General features: G+C 37.1%; 2 protein-coding genes across 4 annotated transcripts; both read right to left on the reverse strand.

The window, feature by feature from the left end:
* Nucleotides 1-2,752: 2,752 nt before the first annotated feature.
* LOC113302079 (probable methyltransferase PMT14) lies at nucleotides 2,753-7,389 on the reverse strand. The gene is made up of 7 exons (XM_026550926.1): nucleotides 7,057-7,389; nucleotides 5,526-6,203; nucleotides 5,149-5,359; nucleotides 4,560-4,842; nucleotides 3,937-4,326; nucleotides 3,523-3,600; nucleotides 2,753-3,325 (listed from the first exon to the last, which is right to left on the reverse strand). The coding sequence occupies exons 2-7, from the start codon at nucleotides 6,171-6,173 to the stop codon at nucleotides 3,091-3,093; spliced, it is 1,845 nt and encodes a 614-aa protein (XP_026406711.1). The 5' UTR covers nucleotides 6,174-6,203; nucleotides 7,057-7,389; the 3' UTR covers nucleotides 2,753-3,090.
* A 1,710-nt stretch (nucleotides 7,390-9,099) lies between these two features.
* LOC113302080 (DNA replication ATP-dependent helicase/nuclease DNA2-like) lies at nucleotides 9,100-19,578 on the reverse strand. Of its 3 annotated transcripts, none has more exons than XM_026550927.1 (34): nucleotides 19,055-19,578; nucleotides 18,789-18,956; nucleotides 18,477-18,710; nucleotides 18,270-18,332; nucleotides 17,884-18,075; nucleotides 17,745-17,795; nucleotides 17,602-17,663; nucleotides 17,112-17,244; nucleotides 16,790-16,900; nucleotides 16,576-16,672; nucleotides 16,284-16,366; nucleotides 16,017-16,082; nucleotides 15,476-15,631; nucleotides 15,299-15,354; nucleotides 15,141-15,198; nucleotides 14,944-15,054; nucleotides 14,848-14,856; nucleotides 14,546-14,737; nucleotides 14,213-14,458; nucleotides 13,603-13,677; nucleotides 13,267-13,388; nucleotides 13,049-13,121; nucleotides 12,829-12,933; nucleotides 12,320-12,487; nucleotides 12,041-12,110; nucleotides 11,797-11,948; nucleotides 11,327-11,404; nucleotides 11,127-11,219; nucleotides 10,893-11,030; nucleotides 10,761-10,800; nucleotides 10,602-10,675; nucleotides 10,287-10,424; nucleotides 9,972-10,091; nucleotides 9,100-9,541 (listed from the first exon to the last, which is right to left on the reverse strand). In XM_026550927.1, the coding sequence occupies exons 1-34, from the start codon at nucleotides 19,370-19,372 to the stop codon at nucleotides 9,380-9,382; spliced, it is 4,014 nt and encodes a 1,337-aa protein (XP_026406712.1). In that variant the 5' UTR covers nucleotides 19,373-19,578; the 3' UTR covers nucleotides 9,100-9,379. The 3 variants fall into 3 exon arrangements, 2 of the variants coding, with proteins under 2 accessions (XP_026406712.1, XP_026406713.1); XM_026550928.1 differs by having other exon boundaries at nucleotides 14,546-14,680; nucleotides 14,800-14,856; XR_003336645.1 differs by lacking the exons at nucleotides 9,100-9,541; nucleotides 9,972-10,091; nucleotides 10,287-10,424; nucleotides 10,602-10,675; nucleotides 10,761-10,800 and having other exon boundaries at nucleotides 11,007-11,030; nucleotides 11,793-11,948.
* Nucleotides 19,579-20,350: the final 772 nt, after the last annotated feature.

Genomic DNA, 20,350 nt, shown 5'->3' on the forward strand with positions numbered 1-20,350 from the left:
ATGCGTAGACTCCACCTTAGTTAAGTTACAACAAAGATTAAACTGAATATCAAGAAGATAACAGTTATTCTTGCCATGAATGCCATGAAAAGTCATTTTTCCAGACTTTTCTTCAATCTCACATCCTTTAGCATTGAAGATAACTTTATGGCATTTCTCACAAATTTGACTGACAGAAAGTAGATTAGCAGACATACCTTTGACATAAACAACATCATGAATCTAAGGTAATCATGGAAGTTTGATCGTCCCCTTTTTTCTAATGTAGCAACAACTCTCATTTCCAAAAGTCACATGTCCACCCTTAAAATCGTTTGTATTCACGAACCATGAAAGGTCACTTGTCATGTGTCGGCTACATCCACTATCGAAACCACTGGAAAGGTGAGGTTGACTTTAAGGCGAAAGCTCCCAGACTGACATTATTTTTCCTTGGATTAAGATATCTTGTCGTGCCTTTTGTAAGTCTTTCAATATTGGACAGTAGTTTTTCATCTTTTTTCTATAAAATACTGGCAGCTTTTAACTTTTGTCTAAGAGCTTACAAGTATGTTGGTAATGATCACAAGAACCACAAAAACATATATGGACCAACAGAAGTGGTGATGCATTATTAGATCCTTTTGATGAAATATGAGTCAGACCATGTTTAACAAATCCAATACCTCGCTTATCTCCTGATTGACGATAATTTTTTATGTAAACAAGAATTAAGAGAAATATGATTTTGATTCTTTAACGAGTCGGATGTTTTATTTTCATATTTCAAAATTCTCAAGAACTTTTAATACAAATCTGCCTCTAACAGATAAGCTTATTTGATTTCCCTTTAGATCAAAGATCAAGGCTTCAAAATTTGTTTGCAATAGACAAAGCTAGCAAACCTCATAATTCAGAACATACACTCACTTAGTTGAGAAGCCTGGATATTTTACCACCTCTCAAGAACAATCTTCAAACGATCACTTAAGATTAATTTTTCACATATCTATCTCGAGGAATCACAAAGTCTAAGATGAAGAGAACTTTGCGATTTTTATCTATCTTTCCTGAAAGAGATTATGAAACCTCGATAACATGAAAGAAGATCGGGATATACGAACTATCAAGGTAAAGATAGTCGGATTTGTCTTCACGAATCCCCATACGAAGTCTTTTGATGGTAAACCTAATTATGTTTCTCAAGAGGAAACCTAAGTTCATAGAGGATGAGTATAGCTATCAACTATGACACAAAGTGTCAGAGATTGAATTTCCCAATTGAAAGAACATCTCTATTTATAGTTTTTCAATATTGAGGGTTGCTTAGAATTCAAGTTAAGATAACTTGAAAATCAAGCAAGCACTTTTGGTCTTGAAAATACAATAGAAGAATATACACTGTAGTTCGTTTTTGGAACCGTGTACAATGACTATTCGGTTTTGGCAAATATGCCGTGTGAACAATAAGCAAGTTGATGTTCATTAAAAACACTTAAGATTTTAATCATGATGCCCGCACATAAGTACTCACGTGATCAATGAAGTATTAGAAGTGTTCAAGAGAGTCACGCCAATGCTAAACATATTTAAAAAAAATAAGTTTGTGAGCATCTGCTAAATCTACTGGGACCGTTGGTGAAACGGTTCGTGAACCGTAAGGCTAAATTTCACGAGTCATGGTGCTACAGTTCGTGAACCGAGTTCGCCAACCCTACTTGGCTCGAGAACTCAAATGTACGTTGTTCGCGAACTGGGTTCGCCCCAACCGTGCTCGGTTTGTGAACTCAAAATGGACACAATTCGCCAACCAGGTTCGCCAACCTCAAGCCTTTTATTCCAACACCAAAAATTCAGTTCACCAAGGTTGGTGAACCAGGTTCGTAAACTGTTCCCAACTGAACTTGTGGTTTGCGAACTGGTTCGCAAACCTTCCCTGTATTTCTGAAACTCATATATCTATGGTTTGCAAACTGGTTTGCCAACCTACCCTGAGCAGAAATAACAAAAGTTCTGAATTTCTCTCTTATGATGTTTGAAACATTCCCAAATGATAAAATCAATTGTATGCGCTATTTTCAATAGATCCACAAATTAATTCTCAAACAATAAGTTGTTTCGAACTAATATTGTTAAGGACCTTTGAAGTTTGAACATCTATGCTAAGATCATATTTCGAGATTTTTAACAAGACAAGGTTGACTCAAAATTTCTTCTTTGTAAACCTACTAGAAGTTATACGACATAGTCTCAACAGATAGAACGGTAAGATACTGAGTAAAATAGAATGGTTTCAGTCTTCACATATACATAACACAGAAGTTCTCCAAATGTCTTTGTCGATCTTCAGTCTTCGAGGATGATGTCTAATATTCAACTATACAGTAGACAAAGAAGGCAACACAATACAGTAGACGAAGTATCAAAATATCAAGATGTATCAGCTGCCTCCATGGGAGAAAACCCACGAGAACCTAAACCTTTTCATTTTTTAAAATCCAACAATCATATCACGAAATTGGTTTACCACATATTATATCACGATCAGCAACCCAAATTAAAATAACTACTCACTGTTTCTATATGCAAAATAAGAAACGAAATCTGCTGCTTGTAGCAAGAAGTCTGCTGACTCCTGTAGTGCTACCAATTCAGTTTTTGTTGTTTAATTCTCATTAGTTTTATCAATAAAATGATTCAGTTTTGTTGTTTAATTCTCATTAGTATTATCAACAGACCGCAAGTCAACAAATCAACAGGACTCTTGTTTCAGTACAGACTTCTAATTTTCCCCCATCAGGCATCCCGTATTACATAAAATATTAATATTAGAATTTACTTGCACATCTTTAGTGTGCAAAACATCCTATGCAGATTCACTTGCACATCTTTATACGCTGTGCTTATATATTAATATTAGAATTTGGATTACAAAATTCGTACAGAATCCTGATATGACTAAAGCTACAATAAGAATATCAAAAATAAATACTAACTTACAACAAATGGCTAAGGAGCACAATTACCTGGTCCTTGAAGCAAGTTGATTCCCATTTCTTGACAAATGAAGTCTGCATCAATCCATTTAGGTCACAAATAGCTTTAGGTGATCTATTCGTCACTGGATGTGCTGTTACTGCTAGCAACCCAATACTGTTTCACGGCAACAAGAATCTTTTCGGGGACAAGTGGTCCATCCTCATGATCTACCATTTTAGTGTTCCATCTCATGCCCCTGACTATTCTCCTCACCTTGTTTAGAACTTCGACTTCATCCCGGATAATTACTACCCCTTCAGGACGCAAAATTCGGTCCATCTCTAAGAGAATGTCTTCGGCTTTGCACCTGTTCATACAGCCAGCTTATATGGTCAGGACACATAAAAGAATCCCACAGTATATTACAGTCACAATGCTAAATTTCTGTAGGCTACCATGTATCTGCATCAAGGCATGATAACATGGGGCTCTTAGTATCACAAGATTATATATGCATTCCCCCAATTGCGAGCACCAGATGTTATACACAGAGTAGAAGCTTACCTATTCAGGTACAAGCTGAACACACCATTAGCATGAATAAGGTCGTATGTTCGTGGGTAAGTTGAGAAAGCTTCGCACCTGAAACAGTATTAAACATATTACTTCCAAGATGCCAATAAACGGAGAATCCCATTAATCAAAATAACCATAACCTTCGAGAGAAAAAGGGGAAAAAAACTAGTTTCTTATGACCTATAATTTTACGAAAGAAAAACATGCTCTTTTGATTGATTCCTTGAACATGCATATGTTGGCAATCATGGAGGATCGACATGTTAGCTATGAATAAAGGCCTCAAATAACATATGCAGAACTGATTCTCGTATTGTAATCTAGAGTATTTCTCACGAAAGGCATAATGAATAAAGTGCTAGGAAATTTATGCCTGCTATATAAGACTCGCAAAGGACGTACCAGTCATGATATATCCCGATTAAACCTCTCTCATAAACAACGCCTAGAGTGTTCTCCTCAGCAATGGTGGGCACAACATTCATCACCCATGACTTTGGTGATTCAAGTGCTGCTGCAAAACCTCCGAGGCCAGCATTCATATCCATAATGTTTCGGTATCTTTCGGAGCCAATTAACTTATTAATCCTTTTGTAGGTATTAACATGCTTTTTCCAAAGTCTGTTGTCCTCTTGATAAGATTCCTCTGTGACCCCTGGAACAGATCCTTGAGATATTCTGGGAGGAACTGCCAAAAGCCTAGCAGGAAACTTCTTCAATTTTCCCCCAGCTACTTCATTTGGACTTGAAACCTCCGGGTATGGAGTTACGCAAGTCTTCATACTCTTGTACCTATAATATAAGTTGCAGTCAAGTATAAGAACGCAAACATCAAGGACAAATCGAGACGGTACACAATACTTTATTTTGAATAATTAAACATCAAACAATGGGCAGTAAGATGTACACCCGTGAACGAGTTGCCCTAACTTTGTGCATGATACTTACACTAAACCTACCAATTCGATGAATATGCGATACAAAGTCAATCAAAATCTTCCAAACTTAAATGTAAAACAACTCACCAGACGTCATCAAAATCAGTAGCATCACAGAAATCAGCAGACCTCTTGCTACAAGCAGCAGAGTTCGTTTTCTTCCTCCAGATGGCAATATCACCTTTTTCATACTTCTTCTCCCAGCATAGACTTTCAGCCAACTCTTCAAGGTTTCTTTGTTCTTCTGCAAGTTCTTCCTTTGACCTCTTCCAGGTTTGGTAGTAAGTTCTCCAATTTATGGGAGGACCGGACAGGATCCAGAACCCACCAGGTCTGAGAACACGATCGACTTCCATTAGATATTTTCCATCTGTAAAAAAAAATTGAACAAATAACTTAATCCCGTCATTACTTCTAAGGTTTTACTCTGACTAGAATACCAATAAAAACACATATACTCTAGTAATTCTTTTCATCCGTTCTACTCCGAATATTTTCTTCGTATAAGACAAGAGAAGAGATATACTTCCTAAGATCTTAATTTCTACCTGCATCTATAGATCTAGCAAGCAAATATTAACCGCTCCTACTCATACCATCCAGTATCAACCAAAAATTATGAAAAATCAGAAGTTGCTACAGTTCCATCTTCAAGTGAACCGAATCTTATTCTTACCATTCAATGTCCATGGAATTAAACATCGAGAGCACTGAGCCATGTCGAAAGCTCTTGATGGGTATGGAAGATTTTTAGATCCAAGCACACCAATAACAGCAGGCACTCCTCGTTCCAATGCAAATTGTACCTGTGCTTCATGATTATCTCTTGGTGCAAATGACATTGCCAACACATTTCTCTTCAAAATGTAAGCACCCCAACTCGCAACCTGTGTCACGTTTGATGTAGTTAGTTTAGAAAAAACATTGAGACGTTTGGAGTGAGAGTCCTACAAAATTTCTATGCTTTAAGCTGTCACGTAAAACAAAATCTACTTGATCTCCATTCAAGTAAAAACAAAGAAAAAAAGTATGAAATAAGAGTGATTGACATACTCCACAACCAGTGTCCAGAGCAGTTCTGACTGTGCCATCTGCAATTGGAATAACTGATGCAAGTTCGTCAATATATGCATCGGCTCCTTGAGGAAACATTGTACCTCCACCTGGAAATTTGAACACATCGCCCTTATACTCGACCCAGTGCTGGACAGCCTTCTCAACTGCAAGATGCTTGTACGGAACATTCGCATAGTGAGCATAGTCACGACTCTTTGGCCAAGCAAACGGGGTTGTGTACCCTTTAGGTGCTGGAATAAGACATTTCAATTTTTCGTCATCTCGGGGGCAATGTCTTTCTCTGTATATCATATCTTCTCTTGGGAACTTCATAGCACGTTCTTGTTCCTGGCAAGGTGTATAATCCTTGAACTCAACACCACATGGTTTATAGACTTTAATTTTTGGTTCTGAAGGTTTAATTGGCTCAGTATCTACGTCATTGTGATGGGTTTCAAAATTCAAGTTTGATAAGATACCGCAATCTGTTTGCTTGGTGATGTCCAGCGCTATGCTATCCCCCTTTCCAAAACCACTCCTCTGCCAAGCCCCGAGTATGTAGAAGAAACAACAGAGACCAATCACAATAAAAATCGATAATGAGCTCCGAGTTCTATTCCCAGGCGGGTTCGATTTAGACCCCATAATATCCTTTGGTTACTTCACGGCTGTGAGCTGTAAAAAAATGGATCAAAATGAGAAGGAAACTATTTTCACAGTTAGACATATACACATACACATACACATACATGTACCAAACCATACACACAAATAAATAACAAATGAGAGGCAATAAATGCAAAAGCAGGTGACCATGACAAAATTCCATTCTTTATGTACAAGATAATTTAGATATGGAAGAGATTGGAGTCGGGCCAAGGAACCAAACCCCAACTCACATCACTAGAGTTCTCTAGTGTTGAAGATCCAATTAGACATAGATCACGTGTTCACATATAGATTGACGTAATGGGTGGATTATCTATATTTCAAAACTTATAAAATATCGCATATTTGGTCACATAAAAGTTGAGGGTTATGAAACACTCTTTTCCTCTAATTCGCATCTAAAACTAAAGGTGTTTAATCTAATTTAAGCTAAAGTAGTACTTTAGTAGTTCTACAATATTGGAAACTCAACTTAGAATAAGCTTAAAGCTTAGCCCATTTGGCATCAGTAATAAAGTTAAGCAGATCCATCAATTACAGAATCTGAACTAAAACTAGCTTCCAGATCAACTTTTTCTTGAATCAACCAAAAAAACCCATAATTTCGTTACTAGGCTCAACACATTAGAGCTTCGAGTTTCCAGTACAACCACGGTTTACTTGAAAAATCTGAAGTGGATCATTTACTTGGCTCAGTAAACTAGCAACAAACAAAATATTTTCTGAGATCCTAAGAAAATACACAAAAGAACAAAATACACTGTAATTTTATGGAGATCTACAAGAAGAAAGTGTAAAGTATAAATCTTTCAAAAAATAATAAAGCTACATATATCGATCTATTCAGATTGCAGCTCACCTGATTGTGGACCGTACAGTAAGTTGAACAAGTCTTCTTCTTTTTTGCTTTGAACTGGAATTGAAGAGGTCTTCACTATTTCTTGAAGCCAAGATTAGTGAAGAATCAGGATCTCGATCTTGCCAATCAATTGAGAGACAAAGACTGAGTATGTGAGCTTAAAAGGAAGAAGAGGAGGAGGGTTGAGTTGAAGGAGTGTTGAGCTTTTTATATAGTTTATCCTGCCATGGTAAAAAAGAGGAAAAGAAAAGATGAAGTGAGAAAAAAAGAAAAAGGGAGGGAGGAGAGAACACGGAGATTTAGGTAAAATCAGATTTCAGAAACAGTTCGCTGTCGTTCAAGAGGAGGGAAGTTTTCTTATACGACGTAAATAAGTAGAATTTGACGGGAATCGCCGCCACCTGTTCTTTTATTCTGGCGGTATTAAATTCGTTTTAGACATTTTTTTTCCCTACAGGAAGGCATCTGCTAAGTTTCGAAAAATGGCAATCCGGCAAAGTTACTCGGTCAAGTTCGTATTGTTCGACCAGTCATTAATGAATCATATGTCCAAGAATATTCAGGTGTTCTATGTTTGGATACTAAAAGTACAAACGTTTTTTGTTTTTTGTGAAACAAAAGTTAATTTTAAAAATAGAAATAAAAGTATTTTGCTTCACAAAAAATTAATTTGTTTTGGTTCTGTAAGTTATAAGTTAGTTGTTTGAAATTCTGGAACATGAATAACATGGCTTAAACTTAAAAATTCTGGACTCAAGTCACGTGTTCTGTGATTAGTTCATCTCACCTCTTAGTTATTTTGTCTTGCTGAATACCTGTACCAACATTGGCTAGTTGTGTGCACATCTGTATCAGGGGCGGAGCCACATGGAAGGGTGGGTGTGTACTTGCCCATCCAGCCCATCTGGTTTCCAAGCCCAATTTTTCGTATTTTAGCCCAATTTAATCATTTTACCCATTTTGCACCTCTTAAATGTCCAACAATTCATAGCTTGCCCACCCAATTTTCAAAACCTGGCTCCGCCCCTGATCTGTATCACTCACTAGCCAAAGCTTGGCTTTTCGCTACATATGCCATAGTACTTGGTTTTGGCTATGACAAATGCTATAATGTAGCATTGCTCGCTATAGTGTAGCCAAAGCCAAGAATACTGGCACACCATAATGCTTGGCCTTAGGGGTGCTAATTAGAAAATAAAGTTACTATGTACTTCTCCGCCAATGGCATAAAGGTTTGCAATGGAAGTCGTACAGATAAATTTTAAATGTGACCACCGCTATGGGTATTACTACTAATTATAAAGGTATTTCTGCGCAGCGCTAAGGTTTGTCGTCGGAGATAATGCATATAACTTTTAATTCATTCTCATGTGGTTTTAAGGTTTGTCGTTAGAAAAAAATGTATATAAATTCCAAATTTATCTCCTTTGAAAATGGATTTTAACTCATCTTTAAGGTTCGTTGTCAAGATTTGTTGCCAGAAGAAATGTGAATATATTCAAATTCATTTGTGCAACTAAATTCCAATTCATCTTTGTACGTTATCAAGCAGAATGTCTAGCAACTTTGGACATCTTTTCACCATCCGAGTGCATTTTTTCTCCTAATGCATTTTAGCTGCTATTTTTACTCTCTGCTCTTTCTTTGTTTGTAGTATTTTTTTTGTAATTGTTTTTCCTTCGCTCATTAAAAAAATCAAAAAAAAAATATTAAACGAAGAAAGAGAAAACAGTCGGTGGAGGCCCTGGAGGGCATTAAAGCAAGAGATGACAATTGAGTATGGACGCTTTACCTGCAAGAAAATAAGCCCCATTTGTACCATTTGATGACTGGTGCATTTGACCCTGTACTAGTGCACGAGTCTCCAACTCAGATCATTTTTGGCTAATCAAATTTATCTTATAAAAAGGGAGAGTAGGTTTCACTAAAAAAGGGAGTATTATAGATATACAACCCTTTTCAAATTGAGCTCCATGTTCTGTTTTTGTTTCAAATTTCAACACTTTTTTAGTCTTCCAACCAAGATAATACGCTTATGAGAGTTTCTCAAATTCAGAAAATATCATTGTCGATCAGCCAAAAGATATATGGTTACAACCAACAATACAAAAATAACCCCCGAACACACCCTTGTAACGTGACTAAATTTTAATAAAAACTAAATATTGCAAGTGGTTAATTTTTGAGCTAGCACCAAAAAGGCTGACTTCTTTCGCAGCTCACAATAATTACATTTTCTTTTTCTTTCTTTGGAGATGAAACAACAAAACTATGAATATACAGAGAAATGGATGAATTACAATTGCAATTAATGTACACTCTTTTAAATGGTCTTGGAGGAGCATCTTTTGAGCTCACTAAAGTGATGAATATCCTTCTTGGAGACATTCATAATCCCTGATTGCTCGTCCACTTTCTCAATCAGAAGCCTAAGCAGTGGTACCTTTGAGAGTGTTTTACAGGATCCCACCATGATTAGCTTCTTCTGCAAAAACCAGTATCAAAATTGAAGTTTCAGATACCATACGTTAAATAGCCATCTCAGCCAGTACATGACCCAGTAACATATTATACCCAGTTTGTGCATATTGAAACCAGGCAAGTGGGTAATCGATGTATCTAATAGTCAAGAACCAAACCGCACTTGACCTTTTGATATCACTAATTAAAAAAAAATTGTCATTTTTAGATCTGCTGCGTATTGTTATATATCAAATTGCTTTATCTGGCAAGTGATGCAAGCAAAGGTTGGGATTCAGTGTAGATAGGTGGAGAACAATCAGGAAAGCTGGACGATGCTTCTATATGGTAGCTTTATATGGCAAGTGATGCAAGGAAAGGTTGAGATTCAGTGTAGATAGGTGGAAAACAATCAGGAAAGCTAGACGATGCTTCTATATGGTACTTATGCATACCTTGGCACGTGTGAGAGCTACATTAATCCTATGCCAATCTCCAAGAAGCGAAGAACTGCAGCCCTTCGGACTTTCTGTAGACCTTACAAATGATACAATTATGCAGTCTTTATCCCTGCCCTGCAAAGGTGAACACAAGTGAAAGTTAGATAAAATAAAGAAATCATATACTCCCTCCTTCCCAGAATATTGCATTTTCCTTGTACCACTAGATAGGTGGAATGGTGATAGTAGAAATGACTGGGTAAATTTTGTGAATGTATCTGGTAAATTTCCTAAAAAGCACCATTTAGAAAATGTGGGTGAGAATACTACCTGGTATTTATCAATGGTATGTATCTCCACGGACAATGTTCCAACAACACGTCTGATGAGACTCACTTGTGAGTTATAAGGGGTAATGATGCCAATATCTTCCCCAATAATACCTCTGTTCACCAATTCTTCTGTGATCTGTATAATAATTTCTAAACATATGAAAATGCTCCACTGGGACAAAGAATTCAGGTAGGAGACTGAATTTACAAATCGACAACTCAAATGCTATGATCAACTAAAATGTTAAGCAAATTGGTCAAAGAAACAACAAACCTATTAGAAATAACTGAATGTAATTCATTAGGGTCATACCTCAGCTACAATATAAGCCTCTGTTGGGTTATTGACCGTCTTGTTGTCTTTTACCTCCAATGCAGGCAGCATATCTAAGTAGTGATAGGCAATTCACAATTGATTTAGAAGGACCATCAAATCTAAGCGACACAACAAAGAAAGAGAGAGATCACGTGCCTGTATTAATTAATACTACGGATTTTTTTGTGTCCAATACCTGTGTAAATGAAAAAAAAAAAATTAAACATGAGCGATAGACTGATAGTCGATCATAGAAGAGTGGAAATGAAGGAAATTATTTAGTCTTACCTCTTTCAACCATGATGTACTAGATTTCAAACTCGAAAATCTAAGTTTCGCATTTGCTACTTGGGAGGAACCACAACGCAATCTATTACCATATATTAATGCATTTGATAGTTCCATCACACCAGAACACATTCGGTACTGCATATAAGAACATTTATTAATTAGTCTTATAGGAGTAAAATATATTTATATAACTAAGACTTTGAGCCTCAAAATATAATCAATTCATTCTACCTGGCTTTGTAAAGCTGAAATTGCTTGTGGATGTGCTTCTGAAAGCCTGCAAAACAAGCTGACTCCCAAACCAGTCTCTCGAGCCTCTGTGCTCTAAGAATAAGACAGAGTAGAATAAGAACATCTAGTATGAAGTCTTTAGTAAAGCATGATAGCTGAAAGATTCAAGTTCCCAGATAGAGAAGACTTGGATAATAAACCTCAACGAGTGGCGGTAACTGGTAATGGTCTCCAACAAGAACAAATTTTGAAGCAAACATCAACGGCCCCAAAGATACCTATAAATAAAATCACCAGAAAAATCAACTTGGATCTCAGTGACGAGAGGTGTTTTCAAAAGAGTACAATCACCAGCGTTAAATCGGAAGATCAAAATTCGAGGCAACTGTTGGATATAATCGTATAGATGATAGAAAATATCATTGTTAAAGCTATATATCAATGATTTGATGGTTCCAATATGAATACTACACAAAACAATAAAGTTAGGTAAGAATTTTAAAATGGTTACTATGTAGACCTAGGGGTGTGGCTAAATTGAATTTGGTCCGAAACAGGTTACCGCTTCTCAAATAGGTGCATCAACTATCTGTATTAGTAATAACCAAATACCTCGACGGTATTAGGAAGTAAAAAGAAGAAGCATGTGATTCAGAAGCATCATACATACAGGAAGGGTAGTTTGTCCAGCTTCGTCCATTATGCACAGATCAAACCGTTTCTTGGCAAGCAAGGGATTGGTTATCCCTATACAAGTTACTGCAACAACTTTCACTTGCTCCATTCTTAACCTAATACTCTCCACGCTGCATGTATTCGTTGCTGTACAAAAGAACAACAGTTAGCTCATACTAAGATGGATGAAAAAGAAAGATTAAAAGTGAAGTATACAAATACGAAAGAATCATTTCAACCTGAAAAACAATGGTCGCGAATTTCCGAGTGCACTGCTTCAGATCTTCCAAGTCGTACAAAATCGATTCCCTACAACGATAAGTATGAATTTTAGCGAGATTTTACGAGGGACAAAAGGAAGGATGATGGCATGCAAAGGATAGTCCAGCATATTTGCCTATTTGGATTTGCAAGGCGAATAAGATTTGAACAAAACACTCTGTAGGTATATAAGGAAAGTGAAGAACATCACAAGATGAGCAATACGTGACATATTTGAGATCTGGAATAGAGATAACCTGAGCTTTCAGTTTGATGAGTAGATTATCAATAGCGGAATTTGTGTAGGATGTAAGCAAAATAGATGCACCTCTCATCAACAAAGCCTTCACGGCGTGCACCATGGTGGATGTTTTGCCTGTCCCTGGCATTCCTAGAATAAGGGCATAATCCTTCACTGTGAGTATCTGAAAATGAAATTTGGTTCTATTAGCAAAAGGGTAGGTTTGGATATATAGTCTTGTTTGTTGTGAAGGGACAAAAAAAGGTGTGTGTGTGTGTCTGAAAATGAAATTTGGTTCTATTAGCAAAAGGGTTGGTTTGGATATATAGTCTTGTTTGTTGTGAAGGGACAAAAAAAGGTGTGTGTGTGTGTGGTTTGGATATATAGTCTTGTTTGTTGTGAAGGGACAAAAAAAGGTGTGTGTGTGTGTGTGTGTGTGTGTGTGTGTGTGTGTGGAGGGAGGGAGCATTTGCCAACGGGGAGAAAACAAGACAGAAAGGGCAGGCATGTTCTGTGAATAATAACCTTGTGAATAGCTCTGCGTTGATCGTCATTCAAATTCTTCTCTGACCGTATATAAGCTACTGCTGGATCTTGACTAAGTATAACTCCACTGTCAAATCTCGGTGCCTGCAAGGAACCAATTAAAAATTAATCAGCATTATCATTTATCACACTTTTTGGGTGCATGATTTGAATTTAAGCAAGGGATCCCGTTTTCTTGAGATTAAGCAACATCTATTACCTCAAGATCAACAATCATCTTCCGAAGGTGAGTACTTTCTGTACTTTGTAGAAACAGTTGCGTGAGGTTGAATCTTTCAAACATGAAATGTCTGTTAGTTTGTGATTTTCTTTCTTACTCAATATGGAAAGATATCGACTCCAAAAATCTATGCTAGATACATCTTTCCTGGGATGATAAATTACTGACAATTGACGAGATAAAATTAAGTTGAACACCTCATAATTGCGAATGATGCAGTATATTCGTCCTTGTCAATCCGCCAAACTTCCTGAAGGAGATCTTCGGTCTCTGAAGAAGGTTTGCTCCAGGGAAGCCTCAAACATTTGGGAAAGGATATCTAGATTTCATACATAAACAATAAAATTTACAACATCTCAGAGAAGCTAGTTAATTATGTCAATATACACAAAAAGTCCTCATTTCATCCCATGCATCCATTTAGAGAGGAATACTACTATAGACTATAAAGGATGACTCACAAACATAACAAAGCAATAGGTATCATAGAACAAGTAAACATATTCAAGACAAAACAATGATCTAGTTCTCACCGAAACATGAGAACGAATAATGTCGGTGATAACTCCTTTCGCCAACGCCACGCGTCTAGATTCCGTGCTAAGTATCTGTAGTGGACGGTATGACAATTAGAGAAGACTTTTGAAAGAAATAGACTTCCAGATTTCAGTTTAATCCAGAGATAACAATATGACACCGTGACGACTGCATATTAGTGAGCAAATATGAACCTGCATCCCCTTACATAGTACATGAGATTATAAAGACTGGTTTTAAGGTTTCTCTAAAAATTTCTGCTTTTTGAATTCGTTTTGGCACTGTGAGAATCTATTTACGACTGATCGTTAATGTTTGCTGTGTCCCAATCATTTTATTGTGTTTTATACAACTTAGCTGGTCAATAATCAGCAGCACATGCACAACTACTCAAGTTTTTTATATATTAACACAAATGTGTTAGCAAATGATCACACACTAAATTACTTCACTGAACAAAAAAGAGAAAGCATTTCAATTCATCAGATGATTTGCAGGTCAAAATTTTGTAGAATTCTTTTGCCTTGGTGAGTATATCAAAGATTACCCTCAAAATCGAGAAAAGTAAAGAGTGAAATATGTTAAGCATGAGTAAATAAAACATACAATGTAGTCCCCGGTTCTGAGTGTGCATTCCAAGTTTCCCATCAAAGAAGGGCAACTTCCAACAGTCTCCTCAGTCATTTCTGGATCTTGCGAATCACGTTGCACAAAGCGATAGACAAACTGGCTGTCATTCGGAGACTTGTGACGTAAGAATTCATTTGAATCATCAAGAATTAGAGAAGAAAGGCCATTAGTTGAGCGCCCACTTCTTAAAGACTGAGAATGCCAGATTTCTTTCTTTGCTAGCTGTAATGATGTAAAAGGCTCAACTGTCAGGAGTTACCATAGTATCTTCATTGTTTTAAATAGCAAATAAGCTTATCCAGAAATTACCAGTTTATCATTAGCTTCCAGATCAATCAACCGATCCCAGTGTCGCAAGAAATCACTGTGTGCCCTGGTTAAATGTTCGACATGTGCATCAAAAAGATCAGGCAGTCCACTGCTATCTTTGTTACCACCATGCGACTGAGATAGTAAAACATCGAGTAAGAAGACGCTATCTTTTATACTGATTACCACCAACTGCACTCATATGATAGAGCATAAGTGTCACATTCAACTTTTGGAGATATAATATTTTTTACCTTGTGATAGGTGAGGCAAGCATTTAGGTGGCGACAACCTTTACATACATTTGGATTCTGCAATTGTACATGCATGAGAAAAGATAAAAGTTAATCAAGGGACCATCATCTTGACATTAGAAGGTTGAATCAGGACGGGCGAACCTGTAACATTGGAGGCAACTGTTGTACAGTTGATGCCTTTAGGATATCATTTGCTAATTCATTGCGACGAATGATTAGCCCAATTATGTCAGATCTTTGAGGCACAATTCCCTTGAGGCAAACAAGGTATCCATTGTCAATAAAGTCGTTTTAATAATTTCATCGTATAAGTTAATTAAGAACACAGTTAACCGAACCTGTGTTTGATCTGTATGGAGATAGTAAAGAAGACCAGAACCTATATGCTGCAGGTACCTGCTTTTAATATAGAAATAAATACCAGGGACTGCGGACATAAGGGCATCAATGTGTTATGCGTTATCGAGAAGAAGAAAGTCAGAACAAACAAGCATACCTCTCGGACATAAGAAGGGTGTACAAGACCACTTGAGCACTATGTTCCATAAAAGACTGCAAAAAGGAGATTGTACAGTAGAACACCAAAAGAAAAAGAGAAACATATTAGACTTAGGCTTTAACCGTTTTTGATATATTGTAGCAGGCTTGTCTAGAAAGAAACCCAGAAACTTGCCTGGCCAGTGGTTGCTTTTCCAGATTTAAATTCTAACGGCATAATTTTCTCAGAGGATCCATTTTGAGCTGTATGCACTTTTACTCTGAGAGATGCATCAAATTTTCCTTTCAGGCCATATTTTGGTGCCCATACCATCTCCTCAATATCCATAACCTGCATGTATGTTCAAAGAACTCAGTTAAAAGCAACCGCATATGCTTCATATGCAAGGCTATGACACCATAATGTGCTCTATTTGATAATTATATATCCCAGCACCTGTATATATTAGTATATGCTACGAGCAGCATTAACATAATTAGTATACATAAATCAAGAGTGGTTCCTGAACCAACGTGTAACTGTATCTTTGCGTGAGTAGTATTCACATGCGCAATGCTTGCTTATTACATTGCTTCTTTGGACTGAACTCACAGATCTTATTCTGTGATGAAAATAGAGACGCACAGGTCTGTAGCCAGATGGTGTGTGTTTCTACATAAATGCTTCAGAATATCTGAAGCCCAGCAACCCAGATAAAAGCAAGAAAGAGCAGTACCTCAACCACATTTACATTCTTGTACTCATTTTTCGATCCAAAATCAACAGTGGGACCTTTAGGTTCCTGAAAATATTTTAGGAAACCAAGTAATTCATTATCACTTGACATGTTAGTGTTGAAGACAAGTAATTCTTTTGACATTTTATTCACCAGATTTTTGCTTCTAAAAACTATTAATATGCATGTTTCGCTGATAACAGAAAGAAAAGCAGCAAATAGTAAAGATCACTGAATTTTCAAACAAACTCATAATTGACATGATACCTGCAAATTTTTAAAGCTCCTAAACCAAGTTAGCAATTTCGGGATTGCATCAATCAATTTTCTGTGAATTTCATTCTCATTTACTGCAGAAATCACAAAAGAACGGGAGAGCTTAGATCTTCAAAACCCAGGGAAGTTTTTATTGTAACCAAGTGCACCCCGGCAAAGGAATGGATGACCTTCAAACTCATACAACAGTACTAGCAGTCAAGTAGTTCGACCTAAAGACGATTATAAAAGATATATCAGTACTCGAGACAGAAAATGAAATGTGATGGTAAAGGATGTCTACCTCCACAGGCATACATGCTCTCTAAGTTTTTGTGGAGCACTACTCTTGCGTATTCCTCCAAAAATTCTTTTGTTGGGTGCTCCTTAACCAGTCCAGCCTACAAAAAGAACGATTATACATGGCACTAAGAATTTACCAATAAAGTCTATACGAGAAAACCGAAAAGTAAATCTGGGAGCTGAGAAAGGAATAAGCAATACTGATGACAGAAAACCTGAAAAATCTCATGAAGCAAGACACCAACTAATGGTGCAACTGAATACTCATTTCTCTTTAGCCTCTCATCCAGCACAGCTCGCCTTGCACAGTTGAAACTAGTAGAAACCTAAAGATATTTCATTTCGTCAAAATTCATTATGGCAGAGAGGTTAATAGGGAAAAACATCAAATTCCTCAAAATACATTTAAATTTCAAATTTTATAAGTGAATCTAATAACTGATGCGTGTAAATTAGCTGCGGCATTCTTTTAGATTAGGATAGGATTTCCACAGAGTCTAACGAAGACAAGCAACACAGAGAATATGAAATGGTTACCTGTGATCCAGAAAGCAGTATCTCAGGGTGAACTATAAGCAGATTGTTGCTGTGGTCTACAACACATTTTCCTTGGTTGTCAAATTCTCCCACCACATGAACTGTATCTCCAGGCCCAACCACGCTATTAAACCTACGAATTGAGTGCAGTGGATATGAATAAAATCTCTAGGCTTACATTTAACAGAATAACACGAAGGCACGAGGGACAGAGAGCGGAGAAAACAGATTTCACTTTACACTGAGATTCAATCGTGAAGAGAGAGAACCTCAAATAAACCTTTACCAGGCCAACAACTGAAAATACAGATCATAGGGCATGCTTCTTCTTGCCTATCATGTGTACATATATTACACATAGGAGATAGCATCAATTATTTAAACTGTAATAAGTCATGCAACATAAATTCATATTACAGACTCAGTAAAAACTAAAAGATGGAAAGCAAAACAAAAGGTGTGGAACACTAGAAGAACCCAATAAAATTACCATTCATCATGCAAATGCAAAGTCCGCTCTTCCCCGTTTTTCTCATTCAGTAAGCGGAGAACCTACAAAATGGCGGGAAAATCTTCACTACTTCACCAAAACCGAGACCATTAAATGGGTCATTACAATAGTAAGAGAAAAACCTTAACAGGACTCGAGGATGATGAATTTACAGTCTTATGCTTCTCAGACACCTGCAGACACAAAATGGTAAAATCTAATCAATCATCATGAGATCTCGCGAGTATTACTCACTGAAACAAGAGAAAATGAGAAACAAACCTCTAGTACAAGAAAGAATAGATTAGAATATAGAGAATCAACTATTTGAGGTATATTGGGTCGAGGATTAGAGTTGATAGATAATTGTCCACCCTTTAAATCGTGATTTTTAGTAGGCTTCACTAGCTTATGAGGCACTGAATCTTCCACGGCAATTACGTCTTCCACTTGATCCAAAAGTTCAAGCAATGCCTACAAAAACATAAGGGACGCCCTGTGATCATTAATAATGCCGATAAAACACGTTTAGCCATTGATTCATTACACAGTATAATAACAGGTTATTTAGATCACAATTAAAGAGTATATATCCAAATAAAAAATCACAAGCCCCTCCTAAACTCTGTACAACAAGGAAATGCACAGCATAGTGATAAGTCGGGTACCTTTCTATGCTGCCGCGAACCCAGCTGATCAGAAGCTCCTTTGCACATGCTACCATTGACAGGCTGCACTCCAAAATATCAATAAGAATTGGAACCAAACCGAAGAAAATAAAAGGATAGGTACCAAAAAAAGTCAAACATATAAGGTCTCATATCCTGATTTAATTTGTTTTTGATATCAGACATTTTAACTAATAGTGCATTTACCACGTCTGAGGAATATGATAGAGAAGGTGGAGTGTGGAACGGGCTCTGCTGACTGACTGCCGTAACATTCTTTTTATCCTTTGTGCTTCCACGGCTGATATGAACCTCCATATCCTGATTCTGATCAACCTCTCTCAAAGGTGGCTCATTTGAAAACATCAAAGACCTTTCTATGGGCTTTAGTGTTGGAGAAGATAACCATGTCTCAAGCTTTGCACCAGTGGTACTACAACTCTATACAACCCATCCCACAAATATATCAATGTAACAACACTGGTACAACGATTTTAACTGTTTAAAGAAATAACTTACATCTTTATTTGAACATTGACGAAAATGTGAAGCATTCAGCTTCGAAGCATTTGCTAGGACTCTAATTGTATCTGGAAAATGCTTATTCACTGCCTGAAGCCGGTCATTAACTGGAGAAACCCTCCATGTCACTTCCTCGACTCCATCATCCTGACTTTGTTTAATTAACTATCCCAACCAAAAACCCACAAGAAAGAAATGAGAATTTGGAGCAAAATAGCAATGGGTTTTCCCAAATTAGGTCAAAAAAGATGAACATCACTAACCATTCCAGGTGAGAACTTGAAGCGCTTAAAGCTAACACATTTGGAAGTTTCAGGTGAGATCTCACAAATTTCTTCATCCGCAACAACATTAACACGTGAGATAGCATCAGAAATAGGTGGGAGATCTGGAGGAGTTGAGATTTTTGGTGGATTATTAATCGGAGTTGTTGAAGTCTGCGAATTTTGGACATTTTTAGGTTTTTGAGAGTTTTGAGTGTGACGCTTAAAGAGACGTTCGATCGAAGGTTGTGATTGTTGTGGAGTTTGATTAGATTTCTTGATTGAAGATGATGTAATTGATTTTTTCCTCGGAGCCATTGCAGATCAGAATTTAATAATCTAGGGTTTTTCTAGAGACTTTATTTGTTCAGCACAGTAAGTAAATGCTGGTTTTCCCGCTCTTACATTTGGGTATTTGGACTTTGGAGGGAGACTGAGGAAGAGATATGTCAATCCACTTGAAGTTTTACTGTTAGGTCCGCTGCAAAATGACAGGGTGGTGGCTGATTTTACTTTTTTAATAATAGGAAAGAAATGCGGAAATGCTATTCAGCTACCTACTCTACTCCTTCCAATCTAAACCTCATATCTAAACCTCATATTTGAACCACACCTGAATGTGATTCAAATTCTAGATGTATGGTTTAGATTGGAGGGAGCAGAGTGGAGAGATGGAGAATAGGGAGGTGATTAGCACCACCGAAAGAAATGGTTGATTATCTCGGGAATTTTTAAATGGGTGTCGGTATCCCTTATGGGATGAAAGTATTTTGTACCCTGTCAACAGGTTAATCGAATGCAAAGGCCATCTTAACCATTTTTCTATGGTCTTAGTGGATTCTAGTAACGCTTTTACCTCGTAAATATATCACCGTTAATTTTTGAAGCCAGGCAACATTGTCCTTCCATATTTAGATGGATTGAGTTCTGCAATGCAAAACCAGCTAGGTTATATTATAGGGACAACATTCTTTCATCGGCTTAAGGAGTGCAGCAGGGGGACCCTCTTGGGCCTCTGTTTTTTGCTCTAACTCTCTACCCTCTAACGAAGAAAATCAACAACTTATGTACCTTGGATCTTCAAGCCTGGTACTTGGATGATGGTACGCTCATTGGTGATACCATTCAGGTTGCTAAAGCTCTCTTCATTTTACAAACTAAAGGACCTAACAGGGGCTTACATCTCAATATATCTAAAGCATAACTTTTTTGGCCAACTATTGACCTACGTAGCTATGAAGATGGTATCTTTTTGGCTAATATTAGCAGACCAGTGGGAGGTGTCAAGCTTCTGGG

This window comes from Papaver somniferum, chromosome 8, assembly GCF_003573695.1.
Source record: "Papaver somniferum cultivar HN1 chromosome 8, ASM357369v1, whole genome shotgun sequence".
In the NCBI taxonomy this organism is placed as follows: Eukaryota; Viridiplantae; Streptophyta; class Magnoliopsida; order Ranunculales; family Papaveraceae; genus Papaver; species Papaver somniferum.

Excerpts from the sequence above, each read along its gene's own strand:
- LOC113302079 (XM_026550926.1), bottom strand. The coding sequence starts at position 6,173 with ATGGGGTCTAAATCGAACCCGCCTGGGAATAGAACTCGGAGCTCATTA. Across the intron at positions 5,360-5,525 it reads CTCTGGACACTGGTTGTGGA|GTTGCGAGTTGGGGTGCTTA; the intron begins GTATGTCAATCA and ends AACGTGACACAG. Across the intron at positions 4,843-5,148 it reads AATTCCATGGACATTGAATG|ATGGAAAATATCTAATGGAA; the intron begins GTAAGAATAAGA and ends TTTTTTTTACAG.
- LOC113302080 (XM_026550927.1), bottom strand. The coding sequence starts at position 19,372 with ATGGCTCCGAGGAAAAAATCAATTACATCATCTTCAATCAAGAAATCT. Across the intron at positions 17,664-17,744 it reads CATCCTCGAGTCCTGTTAAG|GTTCTCCGCTTACTGAATGA; the intron begins GTTTTTCTCTTA and ends GCCATTTTGTAG. Across the intron at positions 11,031-11,126 it reads TTTCAGCTTTACAAAGCCAG|TACCGAATGTGTTCTGGTGT; the intron begins GTAGAATGAATT and ends TCTTATATGCAG.